This window comes from Miscanthus floridulus, chromosome 5 (genome assembly GCF_019320115.1).
Source record: "Miscanthus floridulus cultivar M001 chromosome 5, ASM1932011v1, whole genome shotgun sequence".
In the NCBI taxonomy this organism is placed as follows: Eukaryota; Viridiplantae; Streptophyta; class Magnoliopsida; order Poales; family Poaceae; genus Miscanthus; species Miscanthus floridulus.
The window spans coordinates 75996001-76015602 of NC_089584.1; the positions used below are offsets into that span (position 1 = coordinate 75996001).

The 19602-nt window shown below is 43.5% G+C and overlaps 1 protein-coding gene and 1 pseudogene across 2 annotated transcripts; one reads left to right on the forward strand and one right to left on the reverse strand.

Moving 5' to 3' along the window:
• Nucleotides 1-3801: 3801 nt before the first annotated feature.
• LOC136452370 (ABC transporter G family member 35-like) lies at nt 3802-13029 on the reverse strand (annotated as a pseudogene).
• Nucleotides 13030-14134: 1105 nt separating this feature from the next.
• On the forward strand, nt 14135-16733 carry LOC136452371 (ATP synthase subunit epsilon, mitochondrial). 2 transcript variants are annotated; one of them, XM_066452987.1, is made up of 3 exons: nt 14135-14415; nt 15315-15432; nt 16395-16733. In XM_066452987.1, exons 1-3 carry the CDS (start codon nt 14229-14231, stop codon nt 16411-16413), a joined length of 324 nt encoding a protein of 107 aa, XP_066309084.1. In that variant the 5' UTR covers nt 14135-14228; the 3' UTR covers nt 16414-16733. The 2 variants fall into 2 exon arrangements, with proteins under 2 accessions (XP_066309084.1, XP_066309083.1); XM_066452986.1 differs by having other exon boundaries at nt 15320-15432.
• The last annotated feature ends 2869 nt before the right edge of the window (nt 16734-19602 follow it).

The following is a 19602-nucleotide window of genomic DNA, read 5'->3' on the forward strand; positions in this document are numbered from 1 at the left end:
TGATCATTTTTCAAGGGTTAGTTGTTAGCACACTAGGTCCTAATGCACATGCATGTATGAATCCACCTAGTGGCACTTGACAACCGCTTTAACCGTGATTATCCCCTCTTGATATTACGGCTACCTATCATAAACCCACTTACACCCATAGTTATTAGGACCGGACTAGAGATCGAACAGGTGAATGTCTTGGTTCATGGTTTGATTGGTCCAACCGTTTAGACCATCGGTTCAATATGGTTCAAATAGAGCGCAATTTGTACCAAAGACACAAACACCTATGTATCCCAGTGGTCGTGTTGTTGCTCTCAAAAGGTGAGGTGGGAGTTCGAATCCCATCGTAGCACTACAGCCCCCTTTTTTACCTATTTTCTCCACCTTTCTCCACCTCCCCCACATGACTAGGTAGACGCGTGCGCAATGTGATCAGCTCCAGCGGCCTGATAGCTGGTTTTCTTAGCAGTTTTCACTGGTTCTTCAGAAAAAAAACACTGATTCAATGGTTTATTACCGGTTCACTTGCATACTGATCTTTTAGGCGAACCAGACTGGTTAGGGCTCTAGTTTGGTCTTTTACCGGTCGAACTACTGGTCTGGTCTGGTTCAAATAACTATGCTTACACCGACTTGGTGTCTTATGTGGCAAAACAAAATGGTTCTATCAAATATACCATTGCCTTGAGCCCATTTTGTTTTTCTCTTTCTTCTTTTCCAAGTTGGAGCTTGATCACCATCATCACATGTCCATCTTCACCTCTATGGACTTCATCTTGCTCACAACTTGGTGTGTACTAACCTATCTCATATTCACTTATAGCTAAAGGTTAGTACTTAGGGTTTCATCAATTAACCAAAACCAAACTAGGGCTTTCACACTCACCGAGGGGCATCAGATGCTAGCCACCAAAGTCCGATGCCATAGTCGTGTGCCACGTGTTACTAGCCATTTGAAAGGAGCCATTGCCGCCAACGGTTACTTGCACATGTCAGCATCCGATTCTCATTGGACCATATTGTTCCCTAGTGTCTGATCCAACATAGAGAGCATCTAGAAAGATCCTGGCCACATCGGATGCGTCCGATGACCTACATCGGACTCTCATCAGTGTCCGATGTCCTTGTGTCAGTGCGGTCAACTAGTGAATAGTAACTCTATTGCGTTCGATGCTCCTTCCGCCAGCGTCCGATGCCAGCATCATGACAAACCCAAATAGAGAGTGCCCAAAACACATCGGACGCTAAACCCCAGTGTCCGATGATTATCTTCTCAACGTCTGATGTTCTCTGTTGTGCTAGGCTGAGCTAGGGTTAGCCACGGAACGCTAACACTTAGTGTTTGATGCTCTCGGTTTTAGAGTCTGATGTAGCCAGAACACCTCCAATTCGTCCAACACTTCAACCCTTGTGCAAACGTGTTAACTCAACCAAGTTCCATAACTTGTGCACGTGAGTCAGCAATTTTTACAAACATTTTTAAGGGTTGTTAGCACTCACTAGGTCCTAATGCAAATGCATGGAGTCAATTCACCTAGTAGCACTAGATAACCATATTCACCATGAGATCACACCTCTTAATAGTATGGCTATATATCTATTATAAACCTAATCACACACTTTATTGCATCTTGATTGGCAAAATAAAATCCCTATCAATACTTTTGCCTTTATCCCCATAGGATTTTGTTTTTCTCTTTCTTCTTTTCCAAGTTGGAGCACTTGAACATCATCTTTTGGCCACCTCCATCGTCATGAATGGCATCTAGCTCCACCACTTGGAGTTGGACCAACCTATCTCAAATACACATCTAGAGCATAGGGTTAGTCTAATAAGTTTCATCAATTATCCTAAACCAAACTAGGTCTTTCAAAGATGACTAGGGCTTGAGCTTACTCAACAAACACCCGCGTGCATGGGGGCTGCCACCCTCACTGTCTACTTGTTTCCCTTGCCATATGGTGGTGAAGCTCATCATTTGGAGCAACAGCTGTGGTGATCCGGCTACATGGTAGATCAACGCTTATGCTCAGGCCGATCCTGTACACTATGATATATTTGGAAGAAAGGGTCGCTAGTGATGAAGTATGCTCGTGAAGGCTCTAGAGCCTAGAGGTGCTGCTGCGCTAAACGAATCAGACGACTTTGATTTTAGGATCAAACGGCCATGCTTCGCTAGTGACGTAGCCTAACAACCCAAACCCTAAACCCAGTGGTAGACCCAGGGCCTGACAACCCTGGACGCCTACCAGACTCTGGTGCTAGTGCATACTTAAGGTATTCATCGTATCATGCTCTATTGCAAGTTTAAAATAACGGTAATGCTCCTATTAGGACGTCTGTCCATCCGGACGGGACGGATCCACCTCGCGCCACGCGCCCCTATGCCTCCGCCATCGCATCGTGCACCCCTGCACCTCGCGCCTCGCACTTTTCCTAAAAATAACCCCGCGCTTCCCACGGCCATGTCGGACCCACCTCGCGCCACATGCCCCTACGCTTCCCGCCTCGCGTCATGCGCCCCTGCACCTTGCACCTCGCACGGCCGCACTCGACCCGCCTCGCGCCGAGTGCGCCCCTTACCTCATGCCACGTGCCGTGCAGCCCACCCGTGCCTCGCGCCTCATGCCCCCGCTCGTGCCTCACGTCGCGCATTTCCCGCGCCTCGCGCTACGCTCCCCCGCGTCGTGTCAACTAACCTCCATTGAGCGGCAACAAGTACATGAGCACATGTTGCAACCGTATATTTCATGTGTTTCATATGTATGTTGTATATGTTTTATCTGGATGTTGCAAACGTAGATCTGGTGTTGTATATGTTGCAATGGTTATACACATATGTTGCAAGTGTATGTTTCAACTGTTTCAAATGTATGTTGTAAGTGTTTTATCTGGATACTACATAGGTTACCGTGGCTATATATATGTATGTTGCAAGTGTATGTTCCAAATATTTCACCTGTTTTCAGACCTATGTTGCAAGTGTTTCATCTGGATATTGCATATGTTATATGTTGCATATGTTTCAGACATATGTTGCAAGCATCTATTCAAAATGTTTCATCTGTTTTAGACGTATGTTGCAAATGTGTTTATCTGGATGTTGTAGTTGCTATACACTTATGTGTATAGATGTATGTTTGTAAATGTTTTACATGTTTAAGACGTATGTTGAAAAAGTACTTTCATGTTGCAACATTTGCAGGTGTAGGAAGCGGGCACATGCATGCGGTCCCCGCGGGCATAGCGATCCCCACATGTATGTGCATCAGCAGGCACGAGACGCACAACTGCATGTGGGACAGCATTTGCATGCAGGGCAGGCTTTTTTTGAAAAGTCGAAGCAAACTTAGCAACATGCGTGGCAAGCAAGATGGGCACAACAGGCGGGGCGGGCATGGGCGTCCGGACGGAGACTACGTTTGGATATCCAGGCGCAAGCCACACTGTTAAAATAAGTGATCTCAAACAGCGTCTTGATCTTTGTCGAGCTCCATTTGAGCGCCGGGTCCGCTACTGCTTAAACCCAAGATTCGTTGGGAGGAGATTGGACTATTCGTATTATATATGCAACAACCATTACAAAATTATTACACGACCCTTACATATACATAATAAAATAAAATCAAAATCAAATGAAATCACGACGCTTTAGCTTTGCATTGCAGGGCCACTAACAAGGTCAAACATTTCGTATGCTACACTGAATACGACAGAAACAGACAAACAGTCATGTATTGTTTACAAAGGAATTGATGGACTTCTACCAACGGGTCATGTTAATTTCGCGTAGTTGCTACACATCGCTACCTCCTCTGGAAGTTGAGCTTCATGATGGCGAAGCCGAACAGGAATGCAAAGAAGACGGCGAACGCCACGACCACCGTGGCCACCACGCCCAACCAGCTGTGCTTGAAGCCGAAGTATTTCTCCACGAACACATTCACGGGGACGCCGTTGTCCATGGGCGTCGTGATGTCCCCGAACTGAGACACGACCAGCACGTACAGCGTCCACGCCACAGGGCACGCCCAACAGTACCACTTCCACCACATTGGGACTTTCTGAGCATGTAGCCCTGCCAAAAAGGGAAATGAGTTCCACAACTAGCCACAAAATTAAATTTGTAGACGTGGGCAATTGATGGGGATGAAGCAATAACGGGACTTATTACCGGCTGAGGGATGATGAATCCAGAGAAGAGGTTCCAGATACCATAGAACGCCGAGGAGACGATCGACGCAACATGGTAGCTCGGAGTCAAGCCCACAGCCATCATGCCATAGAATGTGAAATAGAGAAAGGTGAAGTACTTGAAGAAGAGGTACCACAAGAATTTGGCAACTGTCCATTCGAACCCAATCATCGAGTACACTATGATCCCGTATATGGTGGCCTGAGCCAGAGTGTATGGGAGTTCAATGGTAACCTATATATATATATATATATATATATATATATATATATATATATATATATATATATATATATATATATATATATATATATATATATATATATATATATATATAGGGAGAGGCTATTCAGTAGCCGGCTACAAAATAAGTTATTCTGTAGCCACCTCTATTTACTATAATTTTATATACTAATTTACCATAATGTCAATACATATTTACGATAGTTGGGTTACTATAACACATGGGGATATTTACCATAACGTTATATTAAACCACTTAGTAAGGAGTTACTATAATCTCGTAAATTAACATAGTAATTATCGTAACTCAAAGTGGCTACAGAATAAGTTATTCTGTAGCCGGCTACAGGACAGTAGTTCTATATATATATATATATATATATATATATATATATATATATATATATATATATATATATATATATATACAACAGAAGTTTTAGCGATGTCGTTAGTGGTCTCTCATCGATAGAAGGTACTATATCAGGAGTTTATATGAGAACCACTCACCTGTCCAAATGCATATGGTAGAGCCGAGTACATGTCGGCAGCTCTTTCACGGTAAAACACGGTCCGCTCCACAGAGACTACTGGCTGGACAGATGTAGCATTCAAGACGCCGATGAACATCACTGCAGCATACATGGACCCCATGGCGTTGAACAAATCTTGTGATTGACCCCTGGTAGGTAAAGAATCCAAAGGTTGAGATTCTTTTCTTTTTCTTTGAGATGTTCACACACTAGATAGGTGCGATGTGGCAGATACTTACATTTTACCACCAAGGTCCCAGAAGATGGTGCCGAAGATAAGTGCTATGATAGTTGTGAAAAATAGCCTAACGGCATTGTAAGCAGGGTTCCTCCAATATGACAGGTTCTGCTTCCACAAGCAAGCAAGGCATTGCATGAAGAAAGACTGAGAGTACTGGTTACGGAAATGAAGGTCAGTTGAGCCTGCTGGTGGTTCACTTAACTCTTGTATCAAGGCCTTGTTCCTTCTGAAGAATACAATATTATAATCATGGTTATCATGGTGTAGCAATGATGTGGCAAGAAGAAAATTTCAGGAAAGTAGACACTGGTTATGAACTTATCATACATACCAGTTCTATTAAAAAAAGTGTTCATGGTGATAGCAAAGTTAAAAAGAAATCTCCAAGATGCAAAATGAGTCAAATATTTTCCTCGCCAATAATAACACTAACAATTTCACACTTTTATAAGACGTGAAACAGTTTCTCGATAAAAAAAGTGCAAAACAAATACAAAACATACAGACCTACTCCCTCTCTCTTTTTAACTGTCGCTATGGTATTCGTGTCAGTCAAACTTTCTTATATTTGACTAGGTTTGTAGAAAATATTAGCAACATTTGTATCTTCAAATAAGTAAATTATGAAAATAGATTCAAGGATCTATCTAATGATACTAATTATGTACCATAAATATTAATATTTTCTTATATATATTTGGTTAAAGTTGATGACGTTTGACTTCTTGGGAAGTGAGAACGACAGTTAAAAAGGGGCGGAGGGAGTAGTCATCAAAATGGTGACTCTACTGAACAAATAAGAGTGGTAGGGTGTGTGTATGTGCTTTTATAGGAATGAATGTGCATATATGTATAAAGAAATTATATTTCAAACCAAAAGCAAAATGACGAAAGTATGTTTGAACTTTTGATGTTTTTTCAATTTATTCAAAACTAAATTCAGAATGCAATATAAGAAGTCTGACTTCTAGCTCCAACCTTTAACATTTTAAACTTTACAAAAATCCAATTAGATTAAAATGCTCTCCCCCTAGTCCTGAGTACACTAGTTAGACCAGTGAAGTCCGAGAATCATGAAATCCCCGTCACTGATCCAGGTTCAAATGCTTTTGTCATCAAGTGTATTAGATCACATGTTATAGCACAGATATTTGTTACAAGCTGCATTTTTTTTTCAAGGGAACAAACTAGAAGCTAAAGTTTCAGTACTAACTACAAAGAATTTGTAAGTTCAGAGGGTATTTAAATGGCACCACAACTGCAGGGTAGATTAGACCCATATTTTAAGGGTTAATAAAGACTTCCGGCATAGATTTTGCTCATCAGGGCAGCAGGCTGCTAGTGGTGTAGTTTAAATCAAAGACGACATAGGGCAATAGGAAATTCTGGGGATGAAGTGAATAGGAGGGTTGTAAGTTACTCACCGGTATAATTCAGATTTCTTGTACAACAACAACAACAACAAAGCCTTTAAGTCCCAAACAAGTTGGGTAGACTAGAGTTGAAACCCAACAGAAGCAATCAAGGATCAGGCACGTGAATAGATGTTTTTCAAACACTCCTATCTAAGGCTAAGTCTTTGGGTATATTCCATCCTATCAAATCTCCTTTTATTGCCTCTAACCAAGTCAACTTCGGTCTTCCTCTGCCTCTCTTCACGTTACTATCCTGGCTTAGGATTCCACTATGCATCGGTGCCTCTGGAGGTCTTCGTTGGACATGTCCAAACCATCTCAACCGGTGTTGGACAAGTTTTTCTTCAATTGGTGCTACCCATAATCTATCACGTATATCATCGTTCCGAACTCGATCCCTTCTTGTGTGACAGCAAATCCAACACAACATACGCATTTCCGCGACACTTATCTGTTGAACATGTCGTCTTTTCATAGGCCAACATTCTGCACCATACAACATAGCAGGTCTAATCGTCATCCTATAAAACTTGCATTTTAACTTCTGTGGTACCCTTTTGTCACATAGGACACCAGATGCTTGGTGCCATTTTATCCACCCTGCTTTAATTCTATAGCTAACATCTTCATCAATATCCCTGTCTCTCTGCAGCATTGATCCTAAATATCGAAAGGTATCCTTCGTAGGCACTACTTGACCTTCCAAACTAATATCTTTCTTCTCCCGAGTAGTAGTGCCGAAGTCACATCTCATATACTCAATTTTAGTTCTACTGAGTCTAAAACCTTTGGACTACAAAGGCTCCCGCCATAACTCCAGTTTCTGATTCACTCATGTCCGGCTTTTATCAACTAGCACTACATCGTCCGCGAAAAGCATATACCAAGAGATGTCCCCTTGTATGTCCCTTGTGATCTCATCCATCACAAAGTCAAACAGATAAGGGCTCAAAGCTGACCCTTGATGTAGTCCTATCCTAATTGGAAAGTCATCCGTGTTTCCATCACTTGTTCGAAAACTAGTCACAACATTGTTGTACATGTCCTTAATGAGCCCGACGTACTTTGTTGGGACTTTATGTTTATCCAAAGCTCACCACATAACATTCCTTGGTATTTTATCATAAGCCTTCTCCAAGTCAATAAAAACTATGTGTAGGTCCTTCTTCTTCTACCTATACCGCTCTATAACTTATCTTATTAAGAAAATGGCTTCTATGGTTGACCTTCCGGGCATAAAACCAAATTGATTCATAGAGACCCGTGTTATTGCTCTCAAGCGATGCTCGATAACTCTCTCCCAGAGCTTCATAGTATGGCTCATCAACTTAATTCCTCGGTAATTAGTACAACTTTGAATATCCCTTTTATTCTTGTAGATCGGTACCAATATACTTCTCCTCCACTCGTCATGCATCTTGTTCGATCGGAAAATATGTTTGAACAGCTTGGTGAGCCATACTATAGCTATGTCCCCGAGGCATCTCCACACCTCGATTGGGATACCATCCGGTCCCATCGCCTTACCTCCTTTTATCCTTTTCAACGTCTCTCTGACCTCAGATTCTTGGATTCTCCGCACAAAGCGTCTATTGGTGTCATCAAGAGTCATCCAACTGAAAGGTTGTGTCCGTATTCTCACAATTGAACAATTTGTTAAAATACTCTTGCCATCGATGTTGGATCTCATCCCCCTTCACCAAGAGATGCTCCATTTCATCCTTAATGCACTTAACTTGGTTGATGTCCCTTGTCTTTCTCTCATGAACCCTAACTATCCTATAAATGTCATTCTCTCCTTCCTTCGTACTCAAATGTTGGTAAAGATCCTCGTACGCTCTACCCTTTGCCATACTTACAGCTCGCTTTGCAATCTTCTTTGCCACCTTGTACTTCTCTATGTTGTCCACACTCCTGTCATGGTACAAGCGTCTATAGCATTCTTTCTTCTCCTTAATAGCCCTTTGGACTTCCTCGTTCCACCACCAAATATCTTTAGCCTCGCCTCCACTTCCTTTGTTTACTCCACACACCTTTGAGACCACCTTCCGAATGTTGGTTGCCATCTTCTCCCACATGTTCTGTATGTCCTCTTCTTCCTTCCAAGAGCCCTCTTTGATAACCCTTTCCCTGAATACTTCTGACGTCTCCCCTTTCAGTTTCCACCACTTTGTTCTTTCAATCTTCCCTTGTTTATCCCTACGAGCACGCACCTGAAAACGAAATTCAGATTTCTTGTACAGGCCACTAAAATCAACACCTAGCATCTGTTCTTGCGAGACTGTTGTTACTTCTAACATCCATGTTGCTGGATTGTAGCCATCTTTAATTTTCCTGACTCCATGAATTCCCTATACAATATGAGCAATACAATGTAATCAGCAAATTGAAGCAATAAAGTCAAACGATTTTTTTTAAAAAATTATTGCAATACTAATATCATGACACCTCAAAATACTTAATCAGCTCAGAAGAATGATGGCCTAGTGGACCAACATAGATCTCCTCTCCTCCTCGCTTCATAAGAAAAAGCTGCAACAATTCATCAAACACCTTAGGCTTTGCAACATTGTTTCATATCATATTTATAAGACCAACCACGATCAATTAGATTTCAAAATCAGCCTAGTTACCCAGATGGAAAGTAATGATAAGAAGAAATCACTAGAAAGTACAAAGATCCACCACAAACTCACCTCATCGAATGCTTCAAATATGTCAATGCTAGGCTAATGAATCGTGCAGACTACAGTTCTACCTGTATCAACAGTATTCCTCACTGTTCTCATAACAATTGCAGCTGCTCGGGCATCAAGACCAGAGGTTGGCTCATCCATGAAAATGAGGGATTTGCAACCAGATCCACAGCAATGGTCAGTCTTTTCCTCTGCTCAGTTGACAGACCATTCACACCAGGAAGGCCAACCAAAGCATTTCTCAATGGCTTGAGCTCCACAAGCTCCATGACCTCCTCAATGAACATCTGCGTGCATAAAGGTAAGCAATGTTGTCAAATATATCAAGTATAGATAGAGGTTGAAAGTTGAATCATCTATTCTGTTTGGCTGACCTTTCTGGTGTTTGAATCTACATCCCTAGGAAGGCGGAGCCACGCTGAGAAAACAAGTGACTCATAGACTGTCACCTGTGGTGAGTGGATATCATTTTGCTCACAATATCCTGATACACGTGCAAAGGTCTCTTGTTTCTTTGGGTATCCTGAAATGCTAATGTTTCCTTCAATGTAACCACTGGTCTTTCTCCCAGCCAACACATCCATTAGAGTTGTCTTGCCAGCACCACTAACACCCATCAGTGCCGTCAGCACTCCTGGTCTGAAAGATCCACTAACACATTTGAGGAGCTCTAACCGGTCCCTGACTACATCATGTGTTTTCATCTCCTGAATTTGAGTTTGATCAAAAGATTACTTTGTCTGATTGTTAATTGCTCACTACTGATGATATACAGAAATAATTTCAATACTTACCTGGGGCATGTCAACAAAGTACTTGATGTTATAGAAAGTCAGTGAAAGCGGGGAAAATGGAAGAACCATACCCCTTTGCCTAGTGCCAGAATGATTTTCAACAGTTGCTGAACCGGATCTAGTGATGCCGACTGTTGCTAGATAGCTACTTCCTGGTGGCAAGTTATCTTCAGCCACAGCATTACCATTGAGGTTTGCATACTTCTCCTTCAGTTCCTCTTCAGATATCGATGGATGGGACTTGCCATATGCTGTAAACTCAAAATAAACCAATTTAAGGTATTTTCAAATGCAAGAACCAAGAGCAAACCAGTCCTAGAGGAACTCACGCTTCAGGTACGCTAGGGCAAGCGTAAAAAGACAATTGAAGAGCATGACAAATCCAAGTAATGCGCCTAAGCCGATCCAATACCACTTTGCTTCTGGAAAGACTCCGCGGGACTTAAGGGATTGCACACCTAGGGTCTCATTAGACACGGAGCTATTCAAAATTTTGTCCCAGCTGTGCCCTAGCATCTCATTTACAGAGATGGCATTCTGGGCATACATCAATGGGGAGATCCAGTAGCCCCATATCCACCATTTCTTCACTTTATCTGCCAAGCACCCGCCTTTTGAAAAGAGGAGCAATAAATAATACTATCTATGGAAAAAAACGGTGAGATTATTCTCTTCCTTTTTTAAAAAAAAAATGGTGAGGCTGTACCTCTTACTAGGATAAATCCACCCAACACCATAAATATTAGCAGCATGAATGATCCAAAGACATTTGCAACAATCATGTTCCTTGCTGCCCCACCAACAAATCGGAAGAGTGATGCTGCCATCTGGTTGAATGCTAACAAAAGGAGATACTGCTTGAAGAACCTAGCATTTTTCACTGACAGCTATTGTTCTTGAATTGAAGTTAATATATTTCGATGGAGAGCCAAGTATATATGTAAGAGAAAGTTCAACACAGACTGTTGGTCAGTAGAAGATGAGCAAGTAAATTGAAAACTTAGAGCCGATACGCCACACAAGCTAGAAGTGACCATGGTAAAAACAGAAAGGAAGGTTACCCATACTAAAATTATGTATATCTCTACCTGTTGTGACACGCTTCCGTTGTCCACCAGAGATGCCCCTCAACATCTCATCTCCCACCATCGTGTCAGCACATATTTCTAATCCTAATATCTACAACACCAGATGTATAAATGTTGAATAGTGGACAAGAAAACTTTGGTAGCTCAATGTGAAAGTTGTAAGTCAAATACCTTCAATATATAGTCAGAGATCATATTAGCTTCCTGTCCTCGCATTGAACAAGCCTGAACAAGATCAGCAGAAAAGTAAGCTATGTCCTTAGCTACTATGTAAGTTATCATTAAAAATAGAACCAAAGTCATCAGATATTCTTGATTTATCTAAGATTGTAAAGCCATGCCTTCATGAATGCATCGATATCGGCATCAGGCTTGATATTTCCCACCTTCTCCCGCCTTGAAAGCTCAGTCAACATATCTGCCAACATAACAAGAACTTGATAAATACATCAATTAAACAGGCCAATCCTGCAGAATCTGCAAGCAGCAGAAATGAACCCAAACCCTTGTGAGTAATTGTTCAGAGTCATACCGAAGCGAGTGCCAACACCTTGACAATGTGCAGAGAATTCAAGCGTCTCTCTGACAGTCATCTCTCCGATGTGAAGGTCATGCTGGCTGATATACACGGCTGTCCTCTCCGGCACAAACTCATCCATTTCATGCCCATTGTAGGTCACTTTGCCTGAAACCTGCTCATCATTTGACCCAATTATTACACTATGCCATATGTACCAAAGGTCACTGTGAATCGTTCTATTTCTGCATGAAGATGGTGCAATATTCTAGACGTTGCTCCTCCAAAAGCTGTTTGTGCTAAGTTGATGTGTGTGTTCTAATTAATACGAAAAAGTCTGCAGGAACCTTTAATTATGGCAAACTTAACGTGATTGATTATATATACCGAGTAAAACACTAAACCTAGAGTGAATTTACTTTTACAAACCTTGAGGTCTTTATCGAGCCTCCCGGCCAAGGCGAGCAGCATGGTGGTTTTCCCTGACCTGGGCGGACCTAACAGCAGAGTCATTCTGCAAATGCAACGAGCGTCAGGCAAGATGCCATGCCACCGAGAATAACACCCAACAGCAACCAAGATAATTTTTTTGAGATCCAAAAGTTGAGATTACCTGCGGGGCTTGACGGTGCCGCTGACGTCGTGCAGGATAGGCATGGCCTGCTTCCGGCTGCGGCGCACGTGCAGCGCGTTGGAGACCTCCTCGAGCTTGTTGGTGATGGAGTTGAGGACGGTGGGGAGTTCGCTGGTGCCGACGCGCACGTCCGCCTCCGCCCTTAGGTGCTTGAACAGTTGAACCGCACCTCGATCGTGGGCATGTCGATCCCGACCCTGCACGCACACATCACAAGGAGCGCAAATTAAATCGTGAAGCACATCCTAGCTGAGCTGTATATGTGTGTCCACTGTCCAGTCCACTTCCACTCCAGTAGCACGCACCGTTCGACGCGTTCCTTGAGCTTGAGCAGGAAGCGCTCGTTGTCCTCGTCGGCGACGCGCACGAGGCGCTCCAGGAGAGCGCGCCTCTCCCGCGGGCCGAGGCCGAGCACGTCCACCACCTGCAGGGCCGCCTCCCCGACGCCGTGGCGGTCGCCGTCTCCGCCGCCGCCCAGCGGGAGGATGGCACGGCGGACGCGGTCGCAGGTGGGCAGCCTCTCGAGCGCGGCCCACCGCAGCGCCTCCTCCATCCGCGAGGAGGAGCGCGAGAACGCGTCGGGCGCGCGCCACCACGCGGAGGAGCCCGACCTGGAGCCGCCGCTGTCGCGGCGCATGCTCGGCTCGCCACCTTCTGGAGCTCCGCCGCCGCGTCCATACCCGCCGCGGCGCTACCCACGCCCGCCCCCCAACTCCGCGACGCAGCCCGAGCAGCCGAGACGAAACCCCCCGTGTGGCTGGTGTGGCCTGGATTTCGCGAAGTTTTCCAGGTGGTGTCTGCGGAGTGGGACTGCGACGACGCCGAGGCAGTTGGGGAGAGTAGAGGAAGGGGTGGTTTTTGTAGGCAGCGGTAACGGGAAGGGAAGGGAGGACAGCGGCATGGCGCGCTTCGTTGCGCTGCCACTGCCAGGGGGACGCGACGCGACGTTCGCAAGCCGTGGGCCGGGTGCACCTGGTTGATTTCGGGCACGCCGCAAGCAGCTCTGCTTCTGTGCTGTCGCTGTGCGAGCTTTGGCTACCGTTGGCACAGTTCAGTGGGCCGCATTCGTTTCCGTCAACCTTCATTCAATTGAATGATCACTGGTTCGGGATTTCCGGTTAGCGAAAACCGCTGAATTACGGTATCATTCGACCACACGCTAGAGCCTACAATAATAAAACATGGAACCAAAGCCCACACATATTCCCCTCAAAACTGTTCCGACGCATCTTACATGACAAAGTGGATTCTGATTTCTGCAGCATCGTTAACTAAAAAGAAGTATAATAAGATAACAGAGGCCACTAGTCATCCCTCACCTGCTCACTTTTCCTTCTCTAATTTGAATGATTATTTAATTGTTTCTGAATCCTTAACAAACAAACATTTTTGGACTACGATTTTACCAATAATTCAACATTAAATACTGAAATAAAATTTGAAATTGGTGAAATAAGTTTTTAAAAAAGGTTGAGGGCACATGAAAAAGACGTCTCAATAAAGTACTTACAAAATGTTAAGCGTGCTTCGCTGATGCATTGAATTATTTTTAGATAGATTTTAATATAATAGTTCTAATCTTTTCATAGAAAATGGTAAACCTAGTAAAAAATGAATTAGTTATCACAATTTAAAATTAAAAAATGAAGAGATGGAAAGAAACGAAAGGAAAATGGTAAGCCTACTATCAAACAGCTTGATGGGCCGTATCTGGTATCCTTATTGGGCCGTTGGCTTTGATCCTACAAATCCAATGCTCGGCCACACCACGCTGTGAGAAAACCACGCTGTGAGTGACTAGGTCGCATCTTCTCCATTCCCATTCTCCATCCACTCACCGGCGGCGGCGCAAGGGGAAGCGAAGAGGAAGCAACGCGATGTCGGCGACCACGGCGGCGGTGCCCTTCTGGCGGGCGGCGGGGATGACCTACATCGGCTACTCCAACATCTGCGCTGCGCTGGTCCGGAACTGCCTCAAGGAGCCCTTCAAGTCCGAGGCCGCGTCCCGCGAGAAGGTCCATTTCTCCATCTCCAAGTGGGCTGACGGCAAGCAGGAGAAGCCCAGTGAGTGATCTGCCCTCCTTCACCCGTTGCGTTCATGTCCGTCGTCCTTGATTAGATTCAACGCGATCTGCCTGGATGTTATGTGGTACGGTAGGATCCTAGGGTTTGCGATTTAGTTCTTAATAAAGCTGAGCATGGATATAGGTCTAGGTTGATCTAGTGGTTCACTGATGGGGTCCTGACTTCTGACGGTGATTTGTCTCATTTTGGTTCGCGTGCTGGTGGCGTTTTCGTTTCACGGCGAATCGTAGTTGCTGATGGTGTAAATCTGATCCAGTGTGGTAATTGATGGAGTTGGCCAAAATGTGATGGGTAGAAGGTAAATAATCAGTTGGCGCATAAGATGCCACCGTAGTCAACGGTCAGTACTCAAGAATCACATTTTCAGGTTTTGTGGAAGTGGTAAATCGTTTATCAAATCTTGTAGTTGGTTGTAAAGTGGTTTGTATTTCTGTTCTGTTTGAAACTTTGAATTGGATGATGCAAGGTGAAAACATTGTAACAAATGTCAGCATTCTGTAAAACCCAACCACCTAGAAATCCCAAATGGATAGTAAGTTGACGATGGTAGGGCCTAAAAATGTAGCACCAAAATGTGGTTTATTTGTCAAACCTGAATGCATCCCATGATGAATCATATATATGTGCATCTTTGGATCTCAACTTTAGAGAATATGAAGTATAAAGAGACTTTCCCACATTTAATTGTGAAATCTGAATTTGAAGATGGAACACAGAGTGTGTCGTCATAAGGAATTAAGGATGAAGTGTGATGTTAGAACTTACGCCATGACATGTTTCAGTAGCATTACTGTTATGTTTAGAATGGGGATGCACTTCCTTGAAGAAAATGTGTTCCTACAGCAAATAACCTACTGATGATAAAAGGGCGTACCCAGTGCAGAGAGCTCCCGCTCTGTGCGGGGTCTGGGGAAGGGTGTTAGTGGCAAGCCTTACCCTCGCCTGTGCAATGCGAGGAGACCGCGACTCGAACCCGGGACCTTCCGGTCACAGGCGGTAAGACTCTACTGATGATAACTTAGAGGAAATCATTGCACATGTAATATGTGTATATTGTTTAATTGTGCCAGAAATCCTGCTGAAGGATGGCGATTGATTGTGTTTCCTGATTCGTGTGATCATGTTCCTTCCCTGACCATGTTGCTATTCTGTTTGTGTTTTGTAACGTAACAACCTAACAAGTAACAACCATTTAATCAGTTAAACCTGTCATTGCTCATACATACAAGCATGTGTGCTCGACACACACAAATGTTTGCAAAAGAAAACCATGCACAATGAGGAAAAATGCATCCTTGTATAATAGACAATCAATTATTCTATAAAATTTGATGCATTATGTTTAAGGTAGTTCCATGAAATTCAATGATTTGCGTTTAAGGTATTCCATGAATTTTTCTTCTTATGTTTCAAGTAGTGATAACCAGTTACATAATGATTAGAGAATGCTTGTGCTCACTGTTTCAGTGCTTAATGCTTATGTGAAATCCCTTGATTTTTTTTCTTTCTTTTTTTTCTTTGTGATGTAGAACTTGAACAATGGTAGCAGAGGGATGCATACAACTTTTTACATTTGTATAGTGAACACTTCAGTAAAGAAGCTGACAGATTGCAGTACTATTTAGCGCATGATACCTCAGTTTTATATAAGCATCATCCATAGCAATTACCGTTTGCATATCAAAGTAAACAATTGGCAGTTGTCGTATCTCTGTTAATGGGTTGCATATAATGCGTCTGCATCTATGATCTATTTTATCGAAGTAAGGCCCTCATATGTTGCTTGTATTCAATTGTTTGGTTGTTTTTTCTGTTCGTTTCAATACTATGTAGAACTGGATGAGTTTTCATTGGCACGGATAATTTTTTCCTATCATAGAGTATGAACCTGAATTGTGTTCAGTTTGCATGTATAGCTTTTGTATATTTCTTCAATGCTAACTTGGTTCTTTCTGCAGCTGTCCGCTCAGAAGATGAATAAAGGTCTGGTGCCATGGTGACATAGTCCTTGCTACAGATGATTTGAAGTGTTGTTGCAAGTTTCTGGAACTTGCTATTTAGCTGGCTTGATTTTATAGTCAATGCTGAAGAATAAATACTTTTGCGACAATTGCCTTTTTGCAATGACGTGTTATTTTCGTTGCTAATTGTACTTGCCCTGCCAAATCAATCATGTGAACATCATGGAATGCTTCAGTTTTGTGCAATTTGGTGCCGACTAAATTTATTGTGCTGTCCGACAGATTATGTGCCTGGTGTCCTTAAAAATAAAGGAATAGTGAATGTATTCGAGTGTTTTTGAAATCACCCATTTTTTCCACCGTTCGATCAAGCATCGAAGCCCACCTTCAAGTCAGCTCTCTCGTCCCTATCTTCACCAATACGGTAGGTGATATTTGTTTTGGCCTCTGTCAATTAATTTTTTTTTTATGCATTTACACTGTCTATTAGCTATATTTACAATGACTTATTACTATATTTATAATGACTTCTTTAATGTAATTTATTGTACACAATTGTGTAATTTAAGGATAATATAAATATATGCCAAATTTCTTAGAAATTTTTACACATTATTTATGTGAATTCTAGCAGAGAAATATATGTCAAATTGTTTATAAATATCATCAAATTGTTCATAATTATTCACAAATTTTAGGAAAAAAACAAATTCGCATCTATGGAGGGCGGGGGGATTTTTTTTTTAATTTTAACACTTTTTGATAACTAATTTTAAATTTAACATTGCAAGTTTTTTTTAACTAACACTTTTGGCTGCGTCTATTGTCCTGGCGCGGCCAAATGCCTGTGCCGCGCCATGCATGGTGGGGCGGCAGAGGTCTGACGTGGCGGCAACCGGTTTCGGTGACCGTTGACGTGGCAGCTCTTGCTGCGCCACCGACCTTGGCGCGGCAGAGCCGAATAAATATCGCGCCCAGTCCCGCCTGCCCGAGCAGCAAGCCCGCCTGGCCGCCGCGTCCGTCGCCCGACCGGCGGTACCTGAACGGTTTAATCCGAACGCGTCGCACCGATAGTGGGAGTTATTCTAAGTATTGCTTGACGTAAAATCAATAGTATATTTGTTTCTGTCTTTTATTGAATTTTTTTCACGGCCGAATAGAGAATTTGATAAGCCAATGACTTATTTTCTGTCTTTCATAATACGGTTAACCACCAGTTTAACTAATCGATTATAAAAAATTGCCACCGGCGTCGAGATACGCCGGGACTGTCGGTTCCCGAACTAGTTGGTACTTAATCTCGTCGGCAGTGCTGTCGCGACGCAAAGAAACGAATATGAAACAGATAAATGATGTCCGTGCGTAAGTTGACAAGCTGGCACATAACATTTTTATTGTTTTGACATAAGTTTGACATAACATAACCAAATAACCCTGTAAGTTTCGGACGTCAATATTCGTTTGACCTAACAAACTAAGACCCAGGAGTGTAAGGATCCCTCGGACGCTCTCTCTCTTCGGATTTATTGGCAACACGTTGGGAGTGTAGCCAACGTCGGTATGGTCATGTCGACGGTGCGTATGGCTCGTACCCTACAAGTATATGATACGCACGATTACTTATAATTTTTTATGATCGTTAGTTCATGGAGCCTACGTATTTAAATAAACTATCTTTGATAGTACCTGTGAGGCTCCTTGGGTACCAAGCGGGGCACCACCTAGCTGAGGTATGCCGATCTCGTGCTGCGGCCAATCGTTCCACTGTCGTGCTGTCTGCGGAAGCCTGGGGGTCGTCGTCATCGTCGTCCTCGGTTGCAGGGTCCTTCCGAGCGCTATGATGTGCTGGTGTACGCACCGCGGAAGTGGCACCTATTATCTGCTGAGAAGAGTCGGCTGGTGTCCTCAAAGAGGCTGAAGGCGTGGCACCCGACCGTGCCGGGAGTGGCGATTCCTCATAAGGAGTGTCTATGCAGCTCAGCTTCTGAGCTAACTTTCTGCAGCTCTTCTTCACCTTCTGCATAAATAGACGTTAAAGTTAGTGCATTATCCAAACGCATATACAGTAAAGAAACATTTCTGGAACGGACAAGTTTATGTTACCTCCACAAAAGCCGCAAGAACGCCTGGCCCCTGACCTCTAGACTCGTAAAGCCGGAACACTGCTTCGTTGGACAGCCTTGACAATTGTGTCGCCTGGGTACAGAAATGCGGTTGGACAGTTTTAGTACACATACTTAATACCAAAAGGATAACAAATTGTACCATTCAAGTATATTACCACGTATCTTTGAAGCGGGGCTCTCTCCAGTTGTGTGTCCTCCCTAATGGTAACGTCGTACACATCTTCGATGACATCTTCCTCCGAGTCCTCGTCAATCGCCACGTCAGTGTACGGGGGCTTGATATGTGTTCTCGTAGACCCGTGAAGCCACCGCAGGTACTCGTCGAAGGTGTGCTGGTCGTGTGGAGGACCCGCATGGACCGGATGTCGTACCATGTTCTGCCACAAATGGATGCGCGAGCTGTGTGCCACGCATCAATCCTTGGTCTTGTACCTCTTCCTACGGTCATACCTGCAACAAAACGATGTTAGTTGTACCACACACCTCTGGATTGTAGCATTGTTATTAATCGATAACGCACCCGTACAATTCTTGGTTGGTGGAGTAAAGCGGTGGTGGGCAGCCTGTTATTCTCCCAAACTGTCTGTAGACCCGGATGGGCAAGTAAATCTCGACCACATGGAAGAAAATAAGAGGGACGTCGCAGCGATACTCGTCTGACTCGTCCCTAGTGACAGGACTGAGATAGCACTAGAGCTTCGGAGCATCCCAAGGACACCAATGCACCTGAATTTTGTAATTGAGTTATATTGTGATATAGTGTACATCGAACAAGACACATGTATGATAGTAAAGAGAGCGTAACCTGATGTTGTGTCAGGACGTCGAGACTGTCCGTGTACTCCGTGTACTTGCGCCTCGCATTTCCTCTAACTAACTCTGCTTCTGTCTAGATATACAGAGCTATAGGGAGTGTATCCTGTCCGTTCTATTGTTGCATTGAACACGATAATGAATTAGCCATTAATAATGAATTCATATGTAACTGCCTCCAAGAATATAGTGAACCGAAGTACTTACCAGTAAACCATTATTAAGGAGCCTTCCAATGGGCCATCGTTTCCAACACCACACCAGGA